Source organism: Taeniopygia guttata, chromosome 1, assembly GCF_048771995.1.
Source record: "Taeniopygia guttata chromosome 1, bTaeGut7.mat, whole genome shotgun sequence".
NCBI lineage: Eukaryota > Metazoa > Chordata > Aves > Passeriformes > Estrildidae > Taeniopygia > Taeniopygia guttata.
Genome location: NC_133024.1, coordinates 833,752 through 860,512, shown reverse-complemented (window position 1 = coordinate 860,512; position 26,761 = coordinate 833,752). Strand labels below are relative to the sequence as shown.

General features: G+C 35.6%; 1 protein-coding gene across 35 annotated transcripts in view; it reads left to right on the top strand.

Annotated features, from left to right (window-relative positions):
• The window catches only part of ABI3BP (ABI family member 3 binding protein), a 127,412-nt gene that overhangs the window by 72,925 nt on the left and 27,726 nt on the right, over positions 1-26,761 (top strand). For 19 of the 35 annotated variants that reach the window (XM_072933340.1, XM_072932376.1, XM_072933125.1 and 16 more), the window contains 18 exons: positions 896-976; positions 4,093-4,158; positions 6,813-6,860; positions 7,385-7,459; positions 9,003-9,050; positions 9,565-9,639; positions 11,811-11,885; positions 12,736-12,810; positions 14,059-14,133; positions 14,766-14,840; positions 15,352-15,426; positions 16,042-16,113; positions 16,602-16,676; positions 18,244-18,318; positions 18,798-18,872; positions 19,985-20,050; positions 20,375-20,449; positions 25,685-25,780. In XM_072933340.1, coding sequence (XP_072789441.1) covers positions 896-976; positions 4,093-4,158; positions 6,813-6,860; positions 7,385-7,459; positions 9,003-9,050; positions 9,565-9,639; positions 11,811-11,885; positions 12,736-12,810; positions 14,059-14,133; positions 14,766-14,840; positions 15,352-15,426; positions 16,042-16,113; positions 16,602-16,676; positions 18,244-18,318; positions 18,798-18,872; positions 19,985-20,050; positions 20,375-20,449; positions 25,685-25,780 — 1,302 coding nt within the window. The remainder of the gene's footprint in view (positions 1-895; positions 977-4,092; positions 4,159-6,812; positions 6,861-7,384; positions 7,460-9,002; positions 9,051-9,564; positions 9,640-11,810; positions 11,886-12,735; positions 12,811-14,058; positions 14,134-14,765; positions 14,841-15,351; positions 15,427-16,041; positions 16,114-16,601; positions 16,677-18,243; positions 18,319-18,797; positions 18,873-19,984; positions 20,051-20,374; positions 20,450-25,684; positions 25,781-26,761) is intronic. The other 16 variants (XM_072933389.1, XM_072932677.1, XM_072932633.1 and 13 more) reach the window with 12 other exon arrangements.

Sequence of the window (26,761 nt, the reverse complement as noted above, 5' to 3'; positions counted from 1 at the left end):
TCTCAGGGAAGGATTCCTGTGGTACTAGGCTAGCATGTTAATTCCACTGCTTTATGAATCCTTCTGGATGTCACTTTGGCTTAAAAAACATCTCTCAGTCTCCTCATGGCTCACTCCTCTCTGCTCTTTTTGTAAACATCAAATATTTTTTCATTGTGTCAATTGCTATGAAACATTTTAATGGAAACCATTCTCATAGCACTGCTTTTTAAAAATGTACAAAGTTACTTACCTCTGCCTGAAACTGAGATTGCACTTTATCTGAAGTCAGACTAACAGGTGGATTAACTAATTACAATTTCAACCCGTGCATGTTTAGTGGAAAAAGGTTTTCTAGGACTCATTGCTTTTAATTTGTACCATTTGCATGATACTGCTATTCTACTTATATTATTCAACTTATATTAGCTACTTCTATTCCACTAGCAGAATTCAATGACTGAAGCTATGAATCATTTTTTTTAATTGATTCCATGTTCTTTCAGCTGTTTGCCAGTAATTTCTTTACTGTGCCAAAAAATGAGGACATTTCTGTATCTTTTGCCTATATATGTCTTCTTATGGCTTAAAATTGACCTGGAATTCAAAATTATAAAAAGCATTATTGTTTTATCTCTTAGGTATCTTGTGAAAATGAATTTGCTAACTCAATGAGAGGAATGTTTGGATATGATTGCAAACTTCCACTGCATATTTAAATGCAATTACTTTTACAATGAAGGGCAAACAGATTTTGCTGGAGTAGTCAATTCTTAGGAAGATTTTTGAAAAGCCTTCTTGGCATATCTGATTCGACCATTTGCTTTTGTTGCCAGTAGCCATTCATTGCCTTATTTGATTTTTTTTTGTGATACAGTGGAAAACATACACTTATAATCCAGTATATTTCTTTCAGCTCCTAAAGAAGCAAAGCTCACTACTTCTGCATCTAAACCTAGACCATCTGCCAGACCCCAAAAGCCACGAACTAAACCTGGTAACTAATTTCCATAGTAAACATTTCTTATAGCGTATCACTTAAGTAGTGCATTTTAGCTTGAATTTCTTCGGTGTTAATGTGAATTTCAGCACTTAATCATCAAACAGCTGAGGAATTCCTCTTTGAGGAAAAATATTTTTGTATCGGATCCCCAAAAAATTGAAGCAAAGAAATAAACCTTTTTACTTCTATATCCCAAGTCACCAACTCATGCAGCCAGACATCAAAGCAAATTGTTTTCCTGCTTTTAATTTTGGAATAACAAGTTTTCCAGCTTAGTTCATCACAGGGTACAGAAAAAACAAATTCTACTGTTGTGCTGATGGTTATAGCATCTTACATATAACCACAGGATTTTATTGATTCAGTGATCATTAGAGCATATGTAGACTTAGCTGAAACTGTGAAAGAATGGAATTTTGTTCTGCAAATCAGTAAAGGCATATTTTATGATCCCAGATGAAACAGCACCTTCACATCAAGGTTAAATTTCATCTATGATATATGGCAGAGAGTAAAACACACCTGGCATTTTCTGGACCTGGAGAATATATAAATAGAGTTGTAAAAATATTTCTGGTGCTACATGGTTTATAATGAAATTAGAAAGTTTGAAATTGCATAATTGTTTATTGTAAGACTATATTACTCAATGCTGGAAGAGATCAGATGATTTTATTAAATTATTTCCAGGTTCCTTGCAAATTATTTTTTGCTCATAAAAAGAAATTAACTCTCTTCAGGCCAAATTATTCCCTGTGAAGCTTGTTAAAGGAATGACTTATGACTTGGAATTGTCTCAGAATACTGTGCATAATTAGATTTTTATGCTGATTACAGCTCCTGCACTAAAATTATTTTTTAGTGTAGAAAATCCAGTACTGTATTAGAGGAATCATTACTTTTGTCCCTACTGTAGGTGTCTATGTCTGAATATAAATCTGAGTCCTGCATGTTGTCTTTTGAAATGGCTGAAAAAAAAAAGCAACTCATTTGGAAACAGTTGCATAGATTTGTTTTATACCCTGGGACTGACAAGATCAAGATTTTTTCCTGGCATTTTCACACTGAGTGGCTCTATAACAAGTTTCTGTATGCCTACAAGGAAAATGGAATTATTCCATATTTGTACACATGCCTCTGGTTTTTTCTGTCCCAGAGTGGTCTCAGAAATCAATCAGGTAGAATCCTGAGACACTTTTTGATCTGGATGAAGCTTGCCATGATTCTCTTGTAAGCAGGCAGTGAAACTGGCATATGTTCTGAGGTGACAAATTATATCCTTGTTGAGAAAATGTTATTTGAGCCATAAAATATGCAGGGCATGGGGATAAGCTGACTTTTTGGGTAGGTGGCAAAATGGCCAAAAAGCAGGAGCCACTCTGTGTTCCAGCATCACCTGGAAGTTTAGCTTAAATTAGAAACTTGATCGTGTCCTGATAGTGGTTGTCACCTTTCCCTAAGAGTGAATCAAAATAATGAATGATATATGTACTGAAAAATAACTGCCTTTGGGTAAAGCAATGAATTTTGACTCCATTATTAACATGATTTTTGTGCTGTTTCTGATAAAGTATTTGCCTTTTTTGGCAGTGGACAAAAAAAAGGCTTCATTTAAAAAATCCCCAAACATTTAAATAATTTTCAGATTCTCCAACTAACCACTGTTTTATTCTCTCTCTTGGCATTTAGATAACTGAATCTGTTGCCTGCATAAAAAAAAAAAAAAAAAAGGTTTTGTTGCCAATATGATCATGCCCAGTCATTGTCCTCACTTTTACTATTGTTAACATGAACACCTCTCTAAACATTCTCCATTTTTCAGAAAAGGAAATTTTAATGATGGATTTTCTATTGTACACACAAACATTTACAGAAAAGTTTTAAAATATCTCCAGGGATTGAGGCTCCACAACTCCTCTGGCCATTTACTTAGATTAAAAAATTATTTACCCTGAAGACATCTTGGAGTATTTTGACTTCTTAAAATAATGGCAATATTATCAAATACAAAAGCTGTCTAAGCTATAAAAATGTTCATAAAGAGGGAAAATTTGGAAATCTGAAATAATTCAGTCTTTTAAATTTAAACACTGTCCACCCAGGTAAACCACCATAAACCTTCATGTGGGGAAATAGAGACTTTTAAATTAAGAATGTGATTTTCTGTCTAAACTGACAGAGTTTTGGAAGTGTTAGGTCTCAGATTTCATTGTATTTCAAAATTTTAAGGTAACCTCTTTTAAATAAGTTTTCTTGTGAGTCCTAAAATGCTTGTGAGTTGCAATATGACAAATTGTTGGTATGTCCATAAATATAGTTTGAGGCACATCATACAATATTTATCAATCACTTTTTCTTTTCCTAATTAAAATCTATTGGGAGAAACAGAGGCTAAGAGTCAAAACAGAGTAAACAAAGCAAAATTTAAAGGGTAACTACAAAGATTACTCAATGATAGTAGATGTGTTTAGAAATGAAAATGGATTTTGTTTGTAAAGTCACACTAATATCAAACAATTCTACCAATTTTGACTTCATAGTTCTTTATATTTTTCAGAGTGTTTGGGTTTTATTCCTTTCAAACCCAATTAAGTACTCTAGATAGAGATGAGAAGCTTGTCAACTTGATGATCTATGTGCAGTGGCACTAGATAATCTGCTGGGATCCTCAGCCTTGCTTTCTGGGACTTTACAGTTATTTACACCTGAAGCCTTTCATATCTGTCCTTTGTATCACTATGGGAGAAACCCAGGAAAATTAGCTGAAAGATTTACCAAAGAAAATTGAGTTCTCTGGAATTGTTTCCTTTTGGTGATCTACAGCCATAAAGAGATTTTTAAAAATTCAGTAAAACAGGAAGGTGAAGCTTTAGAGAGCTCCTCTCCCAGTGTGTTCCTGTAGCATAAATGCACTTTTTATTTTCCAAAAGCAGCAAAAGGCACATTGGGTGATTTCAGTAAATTTATCATTCTCTCAGTGTTTCCATTTGAAGAGCTTTGAAGAGGTGGATTTAGCTGGGGAGAAAGAGCAGTTGAGCTGTACCAGCAATTACAAAACAGATACAGATACACCTGTATTTCTCTTAAGAATATTTTCTTTATTCCAACAGCAGCCATGCCAGGGTCAGTCACTTCTAGGAGTCCCTACCCATATGAACATCCCAAGACTACAGAGGGTAATGATTGAGTCATCCTTAGTCATTCTTCTTTTCATTGCTCTCATCATATGTGCAGTTGAAAACAGCATTTCCTGGAGGCTTCTTGCTTATTCATGTGTGGTCCAAACCCAGCAAATGGAAGTCTGATCTTGGTGCTTGGTTATTTCTCCATGTTTCTAACATGGACATGTCTTCTAAAAGACAGGATATCACTTTAAACATATTTACTTGAAAGTTTCATTTACATTAGAAGAAGAAAGAATAAAAATTACTGCAAGATTTTATGGAATATAGAAATAACAATCTAAAATGACATTTAAAACTACACACTGCTAAATAATTCCTGCGAAAGGAGTTTTATGGCATATTGCTTGACAATTTCTCACATGTGTGGAAAATACTGCATTTATTCAATTAATGCATCCAAACCTGTGTTCAATTTAAAGAAAAAAAAAGTAATTTTGTTTTCGATGAGGAACACAGTTTATATAAAGTAATATATGGCCTTTTTTAGTATGGGAATATATACAATGTGTTTAATATATACATTTTTAATGCAGACAATGAACAAGGGTCTCTCCTTAGCAGCAAGCCCTGAAATGCTATATTTAATGCACAGGAAAATTTGGATCACTGTTTGCATTTACTGTGCAGGCTGTATTCTGAGAAGGGCTTCAAGATGTTTTCAGCAGCTTTGGTCTTTAAAACCTGGATGAAGCTGACTGCCTATATGATACCTCACAGGACAAAGACAGCTTGAAGCCTTATTCAAATTATTTGATAAAATAGAATCAGTTTGGTTTGGTCAAGTAGCAGCAACTCACTTAAACTCATAGTTTTCAACTGCAACAAGTTCTACACCATGAAATACTCTCAAAACTCTAATGGCATTGATTTGTCAAGGTCAATGTTACATAACAAACTTTTCTTAGCATTGCTTGTTCAGTCTTTTCCTTGGCTTTTGACTAAACTATGAGAAGTTAATTTTGCTGCACAAGAACATCCAGCTCTTTGATTATCCATAAAATGGATAATCATTGCTTGTTTTTTTCATATCCAACAACATTTCATGCAGTGAACACATGTTGCAATTCATTTTTCTGTGGTTGTTCATTGGTAGGGACAGAGGCTCATTTCCTAGACTTCATTTCTCCATTGCTGAACCTGAATGTGACTTATTATGGCACCATTTACTTTCAGCTTAAATGCAGGTTTTCACAAAACAAACTTTTCCCACTATTCAAAATACACATTCCTCACATTTGAAGCCCAAATGATCTGCTAAGATCAAACACCTCAAGCTAAGTCTGATTAGGCACTTCTTTGGAAATTAGACTTGCTATTAGTGCAGAAAGTAAAGAAGAGAACTACTATTGTTTTCCTCTAGGTGGGGAGAAGAGACATTCAATCTTTTTGGATAATACTTGTACACAAGGAAACCACATTGCTCCAGAAGACAGTTTGCAGACCTAACAAATAATATAAATATCTTTCTATTATTGGAAGCTCTTTTTCTCTTTGTAAGAAATGACTGATTTTTCAAACGCAACCTGAAAATAGAAATTGGTGTTTTCTATATATTTTCTAGGAAAATATATTGAATTTGAATTCAAAAGATAACTGATGAGCTTGAACAATGGCAAAGTCTTTGCAAACCAGGCATATGTAATGAGGACATTTGAAAAATTAGTGACTGGTCTTATATTTCTGTGGAGTATCTGGGCACTGTCAGTATAAGTTAATACTGGTTGTTTTGGGTTTTTTTCTTCATTTGCAGCAATATTAATACTATAGAATATTGTACTGTGTATGTTAATAGACATATAATAAATACTTTAGTATTATCCCCCTCAATTGCAATCAAAGTTTTATAGTGTTATTTACTGTGAAGCCCATTTTTAAAATGGGTAGATGCATAAGAAAGTTTGGGAGATAAGTGAATGTGGGTTATAGAACAGGTTCTATCTTTAGGTGTGTATATCTGTGTGTTATATGCTACTTTAGTTGTTACTGCCTTGAGAGGAAAGAATTAGTGCATTAAAATTCTTTTATAAGGTATTCTTTATTGCCAAGAATTTTTTATAGATTCTGCCATCTCATAATTTTTTGTCTCATTTGGTACAGTTTGTGATCAGGAAAAGGGCATGATATGTTGGTTTTGTGATCCAGATTGTAAGTGGATATGAGAAAAAATGAACAGGCTTTATAAATGAATTTTTTTCAGATTATTAATAAATACAGCTCTACTTATAACAGCCTTTTAGTCCTCGGCTTAATTGCTCACTTCAGAGGAAAAATTCAACTATTTTGTCACAGTCAGCACACTACTTTCAAGTAACAGAGTTCAGTTTGGGGACTCCTGACATTCTGTACATCAAAATCTCTTGCTGTCTCTGAGTTAAACTCTGCAATCTCTTCTCTTGCTTGTTCTTGCATTTACTGATTTATATCCACATATTTTTGCTTCTATTGCCATCAAGTTTGTCCAATTACTTATTTCTTGTTTTACCTGTATTATTAAGAATTTTAATTGCCCATGATTTAAAAGTCAGCTTGAAGATCCATATTACTGTGGCGTTGTGTTAGTGCCTGCTTTTCTACCTACCACTGGAGTAATTTTAAATTTTTGGAGCTTGCTCCTTACTCACTTTGTCACACTGTTTCTGTTGCAGTCTTGGATCCTATTACACTTAGAATTGAACCACCAAGGTCACCCATAGGTAATAATATTTCCTTGGCAAGCTGTTGTGTTTGCTTTATTTACATCACTGCAAGCATCATTGAAATTAGTCACATTATGCCTCAGGATTGTTTCATTTAACCTCATTTTTATTGTTTCATTTAACCTCATTTTTATTGTTTCATTTAACCTCATTTTTATTCTAGGTAATTATCTTGCTTGGCATTCAAAACAGTTGGGTGTATTGCTCTCTTCATAGCTGGAATGTCTCCTTTAAGGAAAAAGGAATTATGCTGGCAGCTCTGAATCACCTTTCTCATAACTACGCTTATTTGTGCTTGTTCCAGTTTTTATTTTAAAAACACAAACAAAAACTGAGCTTCAAAAATGACTAAAATTCCACTTTCTTGCTTAGATTGTTATAAACACGTGGAGTGTATTACCTGATTTGCCTACTTCTTCTCAGTTGCAGGTGTGAGGTTTCTGTGCTTGTGTGTTCAGCTGCTATCAGATGCCAATTGCTGTGCAATTTAATTAACTCATTGCCCACATTTTCTCTTCCAGCTCCAAAGGTGACTCAACGTGTTCCTTCTAAGCCTAAAACTTCACCCAAACCTCACATCCCACAAGCCAAAGATGGTAATCTACTTTGTGATTGTTTCTAGTACGGTTTATTTTGGATTGAAATGTATTTATGAGCAGCTGTTTAGTTACCTGAGCCAGTTAAAACAGAATGGAGTTCTGTTCTGTTCAGCAATTTAATTGCAGTTTTCATGAGTAGTGACATTTGCTAGGTATTATTCACTGAGCAAAAGAATAAACCTCTGCTACTTCAAGAAACAGGATGAGAATAGTGTTATTACACTCAGATTAATCTTGCTAACTAAAGCAAATACAAAGCAATTAAAGTGTGTACTGAGGCTACTTGGGAGGTAAAATTCTTTCCAACGTTGCTTTGCATTGTTAAAATAAATCTGTTTCCCTTCTAAGCCACAATCAATTAATTTCATGTCATTATTATTTTCTGCATGAAGGAGTAAATTTGGCCCAGTTATACATACATACTTAGTATTTGCTTATGAACATTTATTGGCATTAATTATCCTTTATATTGTATCCCAAAATACTGGATTTTTATGTCATTAAATGTGTTAAATTCAGTAGTAGGCAGAAAAAGTTACTTTCTGTCCCATGCTCTCCCATTGGAAATAGCATCAGAAAATTTCAAGGGTCTCAAATATCAACATCCATTATCCTTTGGTAAATGAAAAATTTAAGGATAAACATTTTATTGAAGACATTTAAATTGTAGACACAGACCAATATTTTTGAAATCTGATGTTATCTATTAGATGTGATTTCTTCATGTAGCAAACAGCCAAAATCTTTGTCTTCTCATAAATTTTTAACCATGGCATCTGATTATAAAACATTGTTTCCAAGTTACACCTTAAGATGCCACTTCTCATACGCCCTCTTTTTCCCCTTTGTGACCATTTTTCATTGTTAGGGTAGTCTGGTTTATGGTTTCAGCACCCAAATTTTATGAGTTTGTATTGATCTGTGTTTAAAACAAACTAACAAACAAAAACAAAAGCCCCAACAACTTACTGTTTCTTCAAGAATCTGTAATACACAGAATGTTTTCTACAGCATCATCCACTTATCTTGTAATTGTCTTAAAATACACAAAGACATTTCTTATTTTTTTTTAACTGTAATCCATACAGAAGAATTGACAGAGAACTGACACATCAGTTTCACATCCTTATGACTCTAAACCAATGGACTCCAGATCCATTCCAGTTTAGAGCTGAATTATATGACTGGCAATGCAATACACCATGTAATGCTCTTTAATAAGTGTACAGTACACAAGCAAGTGCTGTCTGATTCTAGCTGTGTACATAGAGTGCAATGGAAACACATCACCCAGGGAAGAGATTCGTGTCCCTAAACATCCATTTTCTGAATAACAAAATGAAAATATTTGGATATTTCACTGAAGTCTATGGGAGAACTAAGCTCACACTATGCTGGAGGTTACGCTGCTTTCTCAGATATTTATTTTAATACAACTGTTTCTGTATGAGGCAGTATACAAAGTACATGATTCAGAAAGTAGTGCTAATTGTGGCTTTTCAACTTTCAAAGCATCTTTTCTGTTTTGTTTCTGATACAGTCCTGGAATCTATAACACTTAGAACTGATCAACTAAAACCAACGATAGGTAACAGTTTTACCTACAGGGTTAATCACCTGGGGACCATCACATTTAGCTTTTTTCTCACTGGCCATCACGAGCACTGCTTCATTGCACTCCACTCATAACTTTTTTACTATTAAAGTTCATCCTGTAAGGGGGGGGTCTGGTGATTTTCACTAACAATTCATAATCGTCTTTTTCTTTTTTTCTCACACAAATGTGTTCTGCAAAGGGGATGAAAGCACCACAACCTACCTTTGACTGTTTGTCTCTATACTCCATTTCTGTCATGTGCTGCTTCACCTTTTATACTGTGCAACCATACTGGCCTTGTTTTATATTGTCCTGTTACAGAGGTTTTCCATCAGCACTGGGGTTTGTTATGTACCAAGCCTCCATATTCCTCCATTACTCAAGTTTTTTGTGATTCCAAAGGGTCCCAAAGGCATGTGTTCTTCTTTAGTGTTATGCTTTCTGTCAGTATCAGTTCCCAAAAAATAAAAAAAAAATCTAATATTTGCTGTTTTTTTTTTTTTAGTTCCTAGAGGACCACAGTATGTTCCTTCCAAACCTAGAACATCACCAAGCCCAGAGGTGCCACGAACAAGACCTGGTATGTTCACTGTTCCTTTACCTTTTCATGCTGACACATGTGTCTTATGGATTCTGCTGTAATCAGTGGAGCTTCAGATCTGTATGTATTCCTTGGGCATATATTTTAGAACATTCCTTGAGGGATAAAATCCAGTGACATGTAGAATTTATAAGCAACCTGGTAAGTTGAAAATATCTTCAATTCTTTATTACGTTGTAAGTCACTGCAGCAATGGATGTTTTCTGTACAATTCTCAGTGAAAGTAAGTCTTTTCTGTGTAATTTGCTTGTGTTCTGGCAAAGTGAAGGTGAGAATGAGGGGTGTCATTGCAAAGAGGCAGGATTCTCCTCTGTATTTTTTAAATTGTGTGCCTGTTTCTTCATTTCCAGAATTCATACTTGTTTGTTCACTTTTCCAGAGCTCTTGTGTTGTTCAGAGATTTAGGAATGTGTAATACTTCCTATAATTGTATCTGCATGGGTTGTTATACCCATATACAACCTTGGGGGAACTAAGGAGGGAGAAAGTAAATTATGCAACTCACATTTGTGTGATGTGAGGCACTGCAGTGGGTTGTCCCTGGGCAGAAGCTAAGACACACTGACCTCTCACTCATTCCACCCCACAGTGCTCTGGGGAGTGAATCAGAAGAGCAGAAGGGGAAAAAAAAAAAGGAAAAGAGGGGGAAAAAAATCATAGTTCAAGATAAAGACAGTTTAATAAGGAAGGATAAAAAGAGGTGGAAGAAAGCAAGTGGTACAAAGCAGCTGCCCACCCCCTCCCACAGGCAGACCAGTGCACCACCAGCAGCAATGGGTGCTTTGGAAAGTTTTGTTGCTAAGCATGACTATATGTGAGTGGAATATCCCTTTGGCCAGGGTGGTTCTGCTGTCCTGACTGTGTCCATCCTGCCCACCCCTAGCCCAGCCCTCTTGCCTGGGGGCTGAGTGAAAAACAAAGACTTCTTGGATGCTGTGACAAGGTGTATTCAGCAACAACTAAAACATTGGTATTTTATAAGCACTTCCTTGCCCATGAATCCAAAGCAGACTACCACAGGGGCTGCTATCAAGAAAATAACCTCCATCCTAGCCAGGCCCAGTATGGGTATCCAAGATACAGGGAGTGTTGGATGGTGCTGGTGAAGAGATGGGCAGAGAGACAGGGAGTCAGGTTCCTTTTCTCCCCAGTATGTCTGCACCTATGGCTTGAAAACAAACCTTGAAATAAGTCAGGAAAGCACACAAAGCTGAAGGTACAAAAAACCACCCACAGTCTCTTTGTGGCATTTAGAAAAACTTCAGATTTCTATTTGGGATCTGTTTTGTATTAGCGCTGTTACCTTAAACTGGAGGAAATTCTGAGGAACATAATACTTCGATGTTGAGTTTCAGGGAGGAGTGAATATCTGTCATCAGCCCTAGTAGGGATGGAATTATTATTGTGCAGACAATGATTGTTCTTAGTAATATTTTGGTTTTTTGTTTTATTATGCTAATGCAGCTCTGGAAACAATTAGGTTTAGAACTGAGAAACTAAAGGCAACCATAGGTAATGATGCTTTCTTGTTTGAATGGTCACATTGTCGTTCTTCTTCAGCACAAATTGTCAAAAGCAGACCTGAAAAAATTTTCATCTTTCTTTGCATGTTCCTTAATAATTTAACAGTCAAGGTCCTCAGTCTCTTCTTATTTTTATGAAATAATTGAGGAGAATCCTTGTTTCTTTCAAGTTGTTATGCACATTAAATAGGAAAATTTCCTTCAACATTGAATGGTAAGAAGCAGAGGGCAGATCAGAGCAGGATCCTAATCCTGTGTTCTCAGTAATCCTGTGGAGGTACACCATTGCAGGGGCAGGGCACCATGGGTGGGCAGAGCTGCATCCTGAAGGTTTTCTTTCTCTTCTTCCCTTCCCCTCCAGCTTTGTGAAATGAAATTCAGTCCTTCATAGAGGACGGAAAAATAATTCTGTTCCACTCAAACCTCAATTTTACTGTTAGGACACAATCACTTCATTCATCCTGGGTCATATGATTGCTTGAGGCAGATCCATTTAACTAAGGCATTTTTGTCACTTGAATCTGATATTGTGAATCATTCCAGGACAACACCCATTACAGAGCAGTGTATTTGTATTTGAAGCTATTTATTACTTTAGTAATGCTTAACCCAGTTTCTTTCTTTCAGCTTCTAAAGACACGTATCACAGGCCTTCCAAACCTAAAACATCACCCAGTCCACGTGTTCCTCCAACTAGAGCAAGTAAGCTTATCAATATTTTGTCCTTTAGTGCGTGAAAGTTTCATCACTTTGAAGATCTTCAAAACTTAAGTGCTCTCTGAAGACATACAGATATTTATTGTACAGGCTGTGCTTTGCTGTCAGAATCAAATTTTGCTATTCAGCTGGGATAAGATACTCAGCTGGATATCATACAGGTCAATGACACACAATGGACAGGTGTGGGTTAACACCCATCCTTAGCCCTTGCACACAGGAAAATCTGCATCTTGATTTCCTTAGAGTGTGACAGAAATATTTGTGACTTGCTTCTTTAAAAGTGTAAAATTACAGTACTTTGCTGTTCCCAAAATATTGGATTGGATATAGCTCTGTCAATTTGAAAATAGAGGTAAATTTCCATGTTTCTTCTGCTTTGACTGCTTTGCTGAGGATTTTTGTTGTTTTTTTTTTTAAATGCAGAGTTGATTTGAATGAGCAGCAGGTTTTTGGAACATGAAACACTCGTGAAGCACAACTGGGAAGTATTAGAACTACAGCAGTTTACACTGTAGAAAGCTGTGTTTGTTATTGATGTTAGGAGTGGAGAGTTGATCTGACACTGCACTGTAAAAATCACTTTGTCTTTGGTCTCTGCACTGGCATTGTATTGATTGCACTAACAGGAGATCTCCTTGGGATTATTTTAAAATGACAGAAATAATCCATAAAAAATTTCTTAGCAGAAAACGAATCCTCTGATTCATCAGAAAAACAGAAATACTTATGTTGAATCATCTTCCTCTACAATGTGTTCAAAACTTTGCACATCTTCACAGGTCCAAGAATCATCATCCTCAATAACAAATTCAAACTTTGCTCATTTCCACAGGTCCCAAAGAAAGTCGACGAGTCCCTTCCAAGCCCAGGGCATCACCAAGCCCGGACTTACCACACACAAAACCTGGTACATACATTGTTGTTTTGTTGTGCCTGAATATCCAGGGGTTCTTTTGGCCTCTCTTTCCTCAGTGAATCAAGTGTTGATTAACTTTTCTTCATATTAAAAATACATTCTCTGATGATCATTAAATGGGCGTGTCAAGGAAAACAGAGCTGATTTCTATTTTTAATGTCTGAGTTTTAGTAGTTGCCTCTGCTTTTCTGCCACACAACATCTATCACTGATGAATAATTTTTGCATCAGGGTAGACAACACAGAACAAATATTATGAGAAGTTGGAAGAAATTGCATTTCTTTTGTGCCTGTCAAAAGATGCTTAGAGAAAAACCTATTTGAGGGCCTTTATATATGACTCCAAATACTCTCTCTGAAGTTGCTCATAGGTTTGTGTGACCTGGTAAAGGAAGGTCACCCTTAAAAATAAACTTAATAGGAATTTACATAGTAATGAACTGCCAAACCTCTGTAACTTCTAACAGGTCTGAGAGTATCCATTGAACATTATTTTGAGTGAGTGTATATTCACTAATTTTACAAAGAAACAGAAAAAAAAAGAATGTGTTCCAGAAAACAAAACAGTCATTTTAAAGGAAGTATTTTTACTACTAACTTATCCTCACCACTAACTCTGGGTATCTTATTGTTTTTATGGAGTTTTGGCATTTAGTACATTTACAGTTGAACACCAAAAGACAGCAGCAGGTAAATTTGTTACCTTGAACTGGTCATTATTATTTTTTCAGTACTCCTTGGGCCAATGCTTATATATCATTAGTCTGTTTTTCACATAATCTGTTTGTGGTTTTGAATTGTTTTCTTTTCTACTACCTGAACTACGTTCTACTCTGTTGCAGGTATTGAAAGATTCCTAGCTGGTTTCTTGTCTTCACATAAAATCTTTTTCCCTGCCACACACATTGTAATTCCTTTGACACTTGTAGGAGACTAGCACACCATGAGTATTGCAGTTATGAGTTCTGAAATACAGATGGAAATATATTCCCTGTAATTGTCTGTGCTCTTTCAGGCTTTGTTGCTTGACTCTAGATTTTTCTTACCTGATTAATTTTCCACCCATATTTTCATTCAGGATTTTGTTTTCTCTTGAGTTCCTGTGTGTATGTGACACTCAGTTTTTTAGGCTGTCCTGTAGGGATTGTTTTTTCTTTGCAAGCATGTGACATACAGTGCCTGTGCAACACACCTAATTTTGTCAAAGTGTAGAGCTTTAAAACAGCTTTTTTCTTTCAGCTCTTAAAGAACCACAACATATTCCTTTTAAACCTAGAGCAACTCCCATGCCGGATGCTCCATACAGGAAGCCTGGTAAATTATCTGGTCTTTTTGAAGCTTCAGTGGATAATTGAGCAATTGCTTTTGGGGTGGCAGTGGGGGGAATAATCATCAGTGCATCCACTGTTACCTGGTTGTTATTCTAAGTTAAGAAACCTCTGCAGAGATGCAATTAAATCTGACAGAAACTTCAACAGTTCGAGAGTTTTTGTATTTTATGCAGATATTAACAGAAGAAAAAGTATCTACCTATATCTTATAATCAAGGATAAAAAGTTATTTGCAGCTTCTATTTGAGCAACATATTTTAGTAGTTTGCACAATGTTTTTGAAGCTCTTATGAGAGAAACCTAACGGTGTTGCATTGCTTTTTCTTTTTACATGTATTTTCACCCAGATTAGAATGAGGATTCCCTTCAGTTACATTTTGCTTAGGTGACTCCCCATCATAAATTAAACAGATCTACATAATATAATCAGTGATTTTACTGAAGGTTTGTTACTGTTGTTTCCTAATCATAAATTTCTGAGAGTAAATACCATTGCTGTTTTAAAAATCCCTCTCCTGTTGTATACAGTATAGTACTGAAAGGTTTTTGGAGAAAAGGAGGAAAGGGAGATGCCTTTCATTATTCAGATAATTTATTGACTTTTTTTTTCAACAGAGATTTTTCCAAGCTTTGATGAACACGATACTACTATGATTCCTCATATTCCTGAAAGAACAAAAGCAACATTTGGTAACTGTTATTTCATAAATAATTATTCTATTTTCCGCCTTTTTTAGAGAATATCGTCTTAGAGCTTACAAGATTTTTTAATCTGAATAGTGTGAAGATAACAATGCTAAATCATTCCCACAAAATAACAAAATAATTTAATTTAGAAATCAACTTTGACATAAATGTTCCACTGAAAAAGGAATCCTGTCCTCATATACTCATGTGTGGCAGATGAGGAAGACCCAGGTTACCACTGTCTATTTTTGTCCTATCACAGTATGAAGATGGTAATGATTCTATCCCAGACTGCTTGATGCAAAGCTAAAAATTTGTGTATTTTTTTTAGAAGTCTTCTTGTATAAGCAACCATTTAATTTGTTTTCCTTTCTTTGCAGGAATTCCAGCTTTCAGTTTATTCTTACATAATCTGCCTTATTCTAGATCAGATCATACCTACGTTCCTTGTGTGCTGGGAAAAACAGTGCATTTTTTCAATTATTGTTTTGGGTACTTTTTCTTTTTATTCCAGCTCCAACTGAAAAACAGTTCATTCATACCAGACAAAAACCAACTGAAAGACCAAGAGTGCCATACACCAGACCTGGTAATGGAGTCATTCTTTTAATTTTGTGTTTAATCATTCTTTCCCCAAGTTTCAAGTTTTGTGCTTCTTAATGGGATTACTCATAGCCAGTTTTGTGGTGAAACAATGCATTAAATTTCATATGATCAATCCAAAATAAGCCAAAACTGCACTACAAATAATAGTAAATATGTATAACATATACAATGGTATTCCTTTGTCTATTGCACATAGCAAATGATGACTGAAATGTAGTAATGTGGGTATTGACAAATTTCAGTGGCTAGGCAGACTGAGTTCTCTGATTACTGGTAATCTTGGGTGCTCTTCTGTGAGCATTTTTTTTTTCATTTTCTTGAAATGCAGCAGAATTTCTTTACAATGTGCTTGTGCAGTTAGTAACAGACATTGTCTGCTGCAGTGAAATGAAAGTAGCTTTAAAAATAGTTATGGAGGGCTGTGTGACTTCCCATTTTTGGTATAAATGTATAGGAGAAGTTAATAGAGATATGTGTGTCAGCAGTTGATTATCAAGATATTCTGCTACTCCTTAGTTTGGGACATTTTGCAGGTTTTAGCAAATGCTAATTTGTTTAGATTAATATTCTAAGATTTTTCACATTTTCTCCTTAACAGCAATATATCCGACAACTCCACAACCAATTGTTACAAAATCTTCTACTACCGGTCCATCAAGGGCAACAATGGGTAAATAAGTTTCCTTAACATTAAGATGCAGGTATTTCTAATTTTTCAGTGGAGAAATTTCTAGAGACCATGCTCCAATGTGGTATTTGTATAACACCATCCACTATCATTCATTCTGCTGCCACGTGCACATATCTTAGCACAGGGGATTCTCATTTCTGTTTGTCAAGTAAAGCAAAAATAGCCTACAGCTTATGTCTGGTCAGAAATATGTATTTGTCAGATCTCCAACCAAAATCAGTGGCCTAATTTTTCTTTTAGAGCAAGAATTTTAGTCACTAACTCAACTTATCCTACAGCACACTGCTGGGACTTTTCTGTGCTTTGGCTGGTCATTTTGTTTCAGGTTCCAGAAAGCCATGGAATTGTTATTGTCTTTTTTTCAGGCATTTCCAGGCATTTCAGGCATGCATTTTCTGTGGGCTAAGTATGGCATTGGATCATGACTCCTGAAGAATACAATAATAATCTTTTTCCTTTTCTTTCAGCTCCAAGAGAAACACTGCTCATTCCTTCCAAATCCAAAACAGCTGTTGGGCCAGAAGTACCACAAACAAAACCTGGTAATTTACAGTTTGTAACTTTAGAAGTGTTGCTGTGGCACTGCCTTAGTTATATTTCTGCTGTCTCACTGAGTTTTGTGGTCATGCAGCATGCATAATAAGTAGACAGAATTTTATATCATTGTTCAGCTGAGAACTTGTTCATAAATTATATCAAAGTGAATGCCCAAGAATAGCACCAATTGCATGGAAAGCAGTTAGATGGGTTCAGTAGCCATCAAAACATGTGAGAAATTTAATTAATTTTAGTAAAAATATATTTCTATGCTTAAATTCAAAAAGTTCATTTGTTTTGGTGGAATTTCCTTATTCTGAATGCATTTGATTCAATTTCTCAAGTACTTCTGAAAATCGGGTTACAGAGTTTTAGTCCAAGTTATTTACATGCTAAGAGTAGAAATGCCTTCAATACCAGTGATTTTTGCAGTAGCCATGGTAGATTCAGGGATGCATACCTATAGTGAAGGGTGGTGATCTCTCCAGCTGTACCACTGAGTGATCTATTTCAATAAAAATTGCTGAGGAGGAAGGTAACAGGAGAAAATACAGTTAGGTTAGGAGAAACTACAGAGCAGTTCCTGAACTTTCCTTCTCTCTGATCTAACCTCTGAATTGATAAAATTTTATTCTTAGACAAATAGCTTCATGAATAATTTAGTAATTTCACACCCACTTCTTTCTCCTTGTCTGCTTTTTATGGCCAAAAGGATTTCAAGCACAGACCCTCTTCATTCAAGAACTATATTCTATCTACACATATACCATGTGAACATATATATTACTGTGAACATCAAACGGCACAGTCCAGGAAAAAGGACGGAAAAAGGAAAAAGGAAAAAGATTTTGCAAGGCTGTTCCATAACCAAGTTAGATTCCAAGTCTCAGTTGAATAAGAACTATATCCAATCATGTCATAGTTAACAAGTGCCATCTTTTGGTACCACTACAAATTTAGTTTTAGGGAAATAACTTTAGAGAACAGAATTTAGAGGCTTATTTTTTGCCTTTTAAAGTTTAAATCACTATAAAGGTGTAAATGCAAAAAAAAGCTACTGGTAGGAAAAATTGTTAACAAATGTTTACTGCAAAATACAATGTAAGTAGGTTATTTTCCAGCTTCCATACTTTTACCTTATTTCTGAAAGACAAAGAGCCACATAGTATGTGCCTCTGCCTGCCAGTCTGTCTTTTTCATCCAGTAACTTAGAGACCTTTCAATTCATTCAAATTCGAGTGGGGTCTGAAAAATAAATACATTGCTGAAAACTTGTAGAATTTTTTTGAGAAGTGTAAGTTAATCAACAAGATTAAAGAACAAAGTCTGCCAGAACTCCAGGTTTAGGGCAAGTGTTCTGAGGTTAGTGGGGGCCCTGCAGAACAGTTGCTCTTGTCTGGTTGTCAGCATGAAAATACATCCAGACTAATCAGAATGTGTCTGCCTCGTGTCTGTTAAAATTGTCCTAGCAGATGTGCAGATAGGTTTTAAGGAAACAATGAAGACAGATCCTTCATGAAATCCAACTTCTTTAATTTACCTTCTCACAGAACAATGGTTTATTTTTTATAGCTCCAAGGGCAACACACCTGGGATCAATTAACCTTGTAACAGTTCATGTTGTTGATGGGTCCAAAATAACTTTGGGTAATGAGAATATTGCATCAGTTTATTTTTCATCAATCTTTACTTTCTCTGCTTTTGCTATATGGCTAAACCTACACTTTAATCAACAGAAATACCTTAATATATCTTTGTCATGTTCATTTGTTAGTTACAGTCCAGTGCATGTCCAAAATGTTGCTGGTTTTAATCTTCCAGCCATTTTTCTTATTTGTGTGATTCTTTATAGAAATAAGTACTACATGTACGAGGCTGAAGAGTCATGTAAAAAGGCATTGCCTTATCATCTTTTCTGGTTTTGTCTGACTTACTAATGATATATAACTTACCAGACACAAGAAGCCTTTTACATGTATAAAAGCATGATTTTCAGCCAGATTTCTAGCACTGACTCTTTTGTTTATGATCTGCACAGACAGTTTGAATTTCCTTTCCACCTGTGATGTTGTATGTTTAAAAGACAATCATTTGCATTTGCTAAGCAGTAATATGTCCATTTTCAGTTCCCAATGAAACATACCACATTTCACCCAGGCCCAAAATTGGTCAAGCAACTGAAATTCCTTGGTTCGATACAGGTAATTTTTTAAGATTTTCTTAAGTTGTTGTATTGAGAGTTTGTAGGTCTTAAGTAAAAACAATGCAGTTTAATGGTCTGTTCATTATTACCTTTAAAACTGCTTCAAATACATATATGAAAACTTATTTTTCCCCTTATCAAATATTTTAGTTTTTTGCACTGAAAATGCAATTTGCTCAGTATTGCATCAAATATCGAAGATTATATGAAGTTTTTAAACAGTATTAGAGCTGTGTTTTGTATACTCATATGTATACAGCATTACAAACATCAAGTTAACTGAGTTCCAACTTTTTCCTTGCAAAATCTACATCTGTAAAACTTCCCCAATCTAAATATCAAAAATGAGTAGTATGTTCTTTCCTGTATTTTCGCTGATGTTTTGGAGAGGCTGAATTAAGTGTTACGGGTCAAATGTTTATTTGTCTTGAATATCAAATAGCCAGCTCTACTTAAAAGAAATTAATTTACAGACGTTGCTAATTGGGCACAAGATAACAGTGACTACTGCCTATGCTTTCAGCTTCCACAGATCCCATAGCATCTAGACTATCAAAATTATTTTGCAAGTGAAAGGCAACAATAAAAAAAAGGTTGAGGGTTTCTGATTTCAACCTTATTGATGACACTGTGACTCAGCTGCCCTGCACAGTGTCTGCATTGGATGCTCCCAGTTGTTTTCTCAGCAATATTTTGATGTTGCATAGTTTTATCTAAGTCTTTGGTTTGGGGGGCTTCAGTTCAGTGTTTTATTTTGAGGTTTTTTGTTTGTTTGTTTTTTACAGAACCTAATTAAATGTCTTAAGGCCATGGATACCTTGCAGAGCTAACTCTGTATCCATATACAGTTGGGTAACTGGCTGTAAATATTTTACATCTTTTTCCTAAACCTACATATGAATGTAACTGGTCAGACTGCATGATGGAGCCATCTGGCCACTAAAGAAACTAGCATTTTCCACATGCATTTTGGATTAGAACTCATAGAATTCTCATGTGTCCATTTTGCTGTATCACATTGGTGCATGGACCTTTTTTGTCTGGCAAATTGCACTGCTTTGTCCATGTTCTGTTACACACAGCATTGAAACAGGACCTTATTTCTTTTAGCACCTCATAAAACTCGTCTCACTTCTGCAAGACCACAGCCATCGGATAAATCACAGACCAGACCTGGTAATAATAATGTTTATTCAGTCTGGGATGGGGAGGAGAAGAAATAGTTAATTAATTTTATCTATACTTAGTGGAATTTTAAATCTTGCTGGGAGGAAAAAAAGGGGGATATTTTTCAATCAATTAATAAGTCTAGTGGTAAAGCCTTTCCCAGTCAGAAAAAAAAGTGAAAAAAGAAATGAAACCAAAACTATGTCTGTCATCACAGCAGGTGTTACTTCTTCTCTAGTGTGGAATTCTTGGCATCACATAGAAGTCTATTCAATATTTTTCTCATGCAACTTCTTTTTTTTTTTTCTTTTTTCTTTTGAAACTCTCTCACAGCTTTTAGTAAAACCACACTAGCACCAGCCAGAACAAAAGCACCTGCACTGCCAAAGTGGATTGTGCCAACAACAGGTAGAGTTCTGGGTTTGGGGTGGTTTTTCTTAATTTATCAATAAAAGATTGGAATGTGACTTCCCCAAGTCATCTTGAGCCCTGCAAAATATCTCATCATGTTTTATTACAGAATTTAATTCCTCAGAGTTCCTCAATGTGTAATTGCTTCTACTAATCCTGTTATACAATTCTCGAGGGTGATTGTGAAATGATATTGGCACTCAGTCTGTGTAAATTTACAGATTGATTACTCTGTGGCTGCTCTTTACTAATGTTTTCTAGATGTCAGATCCACAATAAGTACTGGAAAATGCCTCATTGAGAAAGATCTCCCATTTGTTTGAGTCCAAGTCAGGAGGCTTGGCAGGGAAGCCTTAAAGCCAAGTACCTCTCTAGTTACTCTGTGCGTGTGCTGTGCTCACACCAGACCTGCTCACATTCAGACCTTGCACTGTTTGGCTGTGCAGTATTCAGCCTTGGCTACTTCAGCACCAAAAATTCCATGTTGGTGGATAGCAGGTGGCAGTGAGAGCTTCAATTTACATATCCTTAAATAAACATCCCTAACCACAAAGATTTATTAAAAATACAGGTCTGCTTAGGGAAAAGATAATTTATCCTTTTTCAGTTGTTCTTGATTTTTTCATCCAATCAGCATAATATTTTGCATGGTAATTCATAATGAATCTTTTTTTTTTTCCATAGAGCATTAATTTATTGCATCAATACAAATAGCATTGTGGATTTCTGTTTTTATCCAGCCATTGGTTAATTAAATATATCTTTTTGGGATTCCTCATCACCAGTTCAAGTTTAAAATTATAAATAAGTAAATAATGTACATATTCAAGACAAACTTTTGACTGACCACCCACTAAAAGTGCTATTGTCCCATATTATTGCTGGCTGCTGTTGCTATTTCTATGCTAGCTAGATTAGGATAGCCAGAGTGATATTCCGTGTATTTGAAACATTTTTGCCTGTATAATGTTTCTTTCTGGTATATTTGGCAATTTAATACCTGTTGCTGATTATAGACTGTCTTGAGCTACTCGTTCCTGTGCATTTTCACAAGCCCACCGTGGTGTTGGAAATGGTAAAAACTCAGCAGAGATGGTTGTATATTTAAACTGAATTAAATTTGACATGTTTAGAGTGTGGCATACATTTCTGTATTACACATGGAGTGAATGCCTTCACTAGAGGTACGTGTTCCTTGACATTTCATAGTCCTTCTGGTGAATTAAATGAGGCCATCAAATTCCAGGACATCAGAGCCAGTTAAAGCAATAAATGCCTGATTTCAGTAGTTGTGGCTCCAAAGGTTTTGTTGTTAACTTGCACTAGAAATCACCTTACAAGTGAGCTTTCTAAGGTGTGAGTACTGGAACAGGAGAATGCACACTGGTCTGCAGGAGTGATTACATTATGAAGTTATGCACAATTACATTACACGGTACATTGAGCTTTTCTCTCCTCCCCTATAGTCATAACCTTGGCAGAGGCATTGGTAGGTTATTAAAAACACCACCAAAAATTAATACATGCTAAGTACATCAGTAGTATAAACATAATAGTAGTTAACTGTTGCTTGGAAGTTTTTGTGCTTAATGCTGGTTTACGTTGCTAAAGTATTGTTTTAAGCAATCGTATTGTAAGTGGCCCTCTTGGTGTGCCCTCCATTTGTTATTATTTCCATGTCTTTATAGCAGTGCCTGTTGCCAGGAAGAACTAGAGTTTCTTTGTGGTAGATGGTGTCAGAAGTCGCCACAAAACTACTAATTACTGGGCATGCTATGTGTACTCACTGGTAAATAAGTACCTTCTTTTAGAATTCTTCTGAAAAATGATACTTCCAGTAGTGGCTTCCACTGCCAAGTTAAATAAGTATATTTTTTCTCTAAGTTAAATAAATATGCTGTAGATTACTCTTAGCTAAATTTTGTGTGCTGCCAAGTGAGCCCTTTAAGTCAAACTTGGTATCCAAAGTACCAAAGGCCTTTGTTATCTCCTGCCACTTCTTTGTACCTCCAACCCCACTGCCACAACAACTCCTTGACACCTTTCTGTGAGGCTGCACCTTTCTTCTGGGAGGTGTAAGAGAAATCACCAGTGAATTTCATACATTTATGGCATATTGAGAGGGGACTGCATCTTGTCACAACTTTTCAGTCTGTACTTTTCTGGATGATCAGTAAGTGAAATCCCAAGTCTTCTGTAAGGCAAGTACATCACAGTATTGTGCCAGTGTCTGAGACACAAGGCTGTTTGTGCCCACAAAAATAAATTTGCACAAAAACAAATTCAGGTAACCAATTAAAGAAATCTTCTGTATCTCTCCCAAGCAATGTACAGTTAATTACCTATTGCAAAAGAATTCCTAAGTCTGCAAAAGAGACTTGGGAAAAAACTCTATAACCTGGAGCCCCAAATCCTACCAGCTGAGCAAAGACAAAAAAGTTCCTTTTTCACTATTTTCTGTGGCTGGCTTATCAAAACCCTCAACTTTTGGCCTAAGATGATCAGAATTTTTAAATGGGCTGTTTGGAATATGTTATATACGTAGCAATATGTTTTCAGAATTACCTTTAGACATGACATCACTTATTCTTGGATATTCCATTATTTGGACCCATTTTGGATGTTTTGATTCCCTGCTGGACTGGCACTGCTGTTGATTGTTCTCCATTTCTTCCTCCTGGCTGGCTCCTTGGCCTCAGTGCAAAGATGTTTCACCCCATGCAGAGGGGGCTTGGCACCTGCAGGCCCAGATGATAACTGGAATTTGTTTCTTCCACCCAGCAGATGGGTTGTGGCTGTTTTCCTGGCTGTTTTCAGCTCCTGGCCAGCTGCAGTGCCAGGTGCTAAACTGCACTGTGGAAAAGGAGCAGGGATTGCTTCTTCCTCGTGGTTAGCATCCCTTTGAGGTTTTTGCCATGCTTTAGCCATTTTCTCTAGAATGCCATTTTAGTCAGAAGGCTTTTCATGCTGGTGTATGTAACTTACCTTACTGGGTTGCTTTTTAATGTAATCCTGACCATATACATACTGCTCCTGATCTACTGAGCTTCCTGACAAATGTCAGCAAACAAACTTCGAGCAACTATTTCCCTTGTGAAAGGGAGGCATACATGGTTTTCATTAAAATTGCCATTAACTTTGTGTGATATTTTCTTTTTATTTTTGAAACTGGGAGTGTATAGCCAAGTTCCAGAGGAACTCAAGTATAAAGGTATTTCAGTTTATTTTATCAAGGGCACTTTTTCCATTATTTCCCTTAAAATCATCCACCCTTCTGATAGTATTCCTACAATGAAAGACAGAGAGGTTAGTTTAACATGTTCCAGACCCCATGAGTGTTTCCAGGGGAAAAAAAAAAAAGTAAAATTAAAAGAAGACACAAAGACATATGCAAGTAATAAATCTATTCTAAATTCTGGTAAAAGCTTAAATGAATGTGATAAGTGCTTTAATAAGCATGTTACATTAGGTAGAATAAGGCAAATGCTATGACAAATACAGCAAACTTTGGTTGTGTGGATACCTCATGTGAAAACACAAACTTTTATGTAACTTTAAAGTGTATTGAAATACTCAAAATAGGAGATTTGGTCAACACGAAGATATTGTGGTTTGAAACTTTGTCTTTCTTTTCATTACTGCTTTACTAATGGCAGAACAGCAGTGCATGTTTCTGAAAAGAAAACAAAACTACTTCTTCCAACTAGATCATGTACAATATTTTGTTCATGCTCAGCTGACATAACTCAGAAAAGATTATGAATCTAAATTAGGTTCTTAGAAGCAGAATAGAGATAGGTTTCTCTAGAGACAGTAACATGCACAAATAATTTAGACTTGTGATATACACTTGGGTGATTTAGTGTGACTTAGTCAATGTGCTGCCACATTTTGTTTATGTTCACTAAAAGGTGAGCTGAGAAACTAAACATGCTCTAACTATACCTCCTGATGTACAAGTTTTTGGGTTTTTTTATGGCTGGTGCTGGTCTTCTCATGCCTTTTCTTCCTTGAACATCATTGACATGAAATATTGATTATCACTCTGGTGCTTTGTATAGCTGAAGATCTAATTAATACTTTTAATTACCTGAAGACAAATTGCAGTTATATATATATATATATATGTTCAAATATTTTAGACATGGGCACCAGGTCACCTGCATCCTGTTCCCAGCTTACTGCAAGTCTAACTCCCATTTTACTTTAATCTTCAGTAAATTATTTATCATGTATGGACTGTGGATTTGTGAGGAACATGCAGCAAAAATGATCAAATAGTAAAGTAATTGAAAAGTTATCTGCTGCATACCATTAAAATACTAGTGAAATATCAAAACAAATTGAGAACCAGATGATAAATCTATGAAATCTTTAGCTAGAGTGATTAGATCATGTTGGAACAGGTTTGGAATTTGATAATTAAAGTAATATTGAGATTTTTTTTTTCCATAATGAATTTTAGGGGTTTTTGTCTTACATCATGAGCAAGGGTGCAGAGCAGTTTTTCCCACAAACATTATGAAGTTGCAATGCATCTTCTTGCTTTACTATATATACAGTCTTTATAAAGCAAACATACTTACCTTATGTAGAGACAGGACATTAATTTAACAGTTTGACTGCCCTATAAATATCAGCACATGGAACAGTTGTTCTTTACCAGGAGTTGTGTTGATTTTTTAATGCCACTTACTTTTTAAAAAATGTGTTTATATAACTTTTAAGTAGGACTTTCTCTTATATACAAACTGGATGGTGTGTATACTTTGTCTCCTGTACTCCAAATATGGTGAATATATTTGGTCCAGAATTGCTCTAACCTTTTAATATGGAGGATGACCAGAGATCATGTAATGAGGAGAAGGAGGACTTTGCCCTTTGCAAGAATCAATGGACATTTTATTCTTTACACTGAAAAACTAGAATGTTCTCTCTGCTCATTTTTCCATCTTGGTTTAACTCATCTGTTACCTCTTCATTTTATTAATTTTCTCTTTCCAAATATACTTTACTCAAGGAATGTTTAAAATTAAACTGCAGACTTTGTAGAACCAGATCACTTTCCACTTATCTGAATGAGAAGATAATGGGTTATCAGTAAAATCATGGGTGAGACACACGTTGGTTTTGCACATCATGTCAGCTGGAGTTTGAACATATTCAATATACAGGTATACCATGATTTGATGCCACACTGTTGATACTTATTTCATTTCCTTTTTCTCACAGATGACTTTTATACACCTGAGGCTACTGCCAGACCAATTGACCTGGGTGTCAAAAGACCTCCAGAATACGTTGACACCTGGCAAAAGCCAATTTCTGGTAAGGTTAATAAAAGTAAACAATAGAGCAATTTTTAACAGTTGTTATTAAAAATAAAAATGCTGCCTTTTCTGCACACAAAGCACCTCCACTGAGAAGAAAAAATAATTCTTAATCATCCTCATCAATACAGTCTTATGGCTTCAGGATGCTACTAAAAGAGATAAAAATAGGAATAATTTATAGCCATACTTAGTCACTACATATGGTAGAAATTTTCACCACCAGAGTTGTATCCTTATGATCTAACAGCTACAATACTGTAAGCACTGATTTTTTTCATACTAAGAGTTTCCACATAGCACAGGTGAATAAGGTAAAAGCATAATCAACTTGTATGGGGAATGTATGTGCATAACCAACATATATGAGGAAGTTTCACTGAATATTGGGATTGGAAAAATTAGAACATTAGACTTGAAGGAAAATAACAATGTGGAGTAAATCAGGTTACAGGTTTTTTACATGTGTAATACTTATAAGTTTCACTCTTCTGGCAAGTCTTGCAATCATGTTTTCAAAACAATCGAAATATTTTAACTGGAACATAGATACAACAGGTAAATACCTGATGTGTAAAGAATTTCCCTATTTCATAAGCATATTCAAGGACTAAATTTGCTTTAGCTGTGGTTTTTTTCTGACATAGAAACTGACTGAAAATGAAATCTCTTCTTTTACTCTTGGATTTACTACTCAGTTGCAGATGCTCCTTTTAGGTAGCTTCATCTTTGAGAACATGTTACTGTATTTTAAAACACTATGTTATAAACTGCTGTGTGTTCCTAATCCATGTTGAATTTCCTTTTCACCTAATTTACCTCTACAAAGATAAGAGCCTATCTTGATGGCCAGGTTCTGATGTTTTATCGTTTTTAAGTTTATTCAGTCTGACCACTGTACTTTGCAAAGATTAGGTCTAGTGTGGTGTGCTATTAGCAGCTGAAGACAAAGTGTAAACTCAAAACAAGGATGATACTC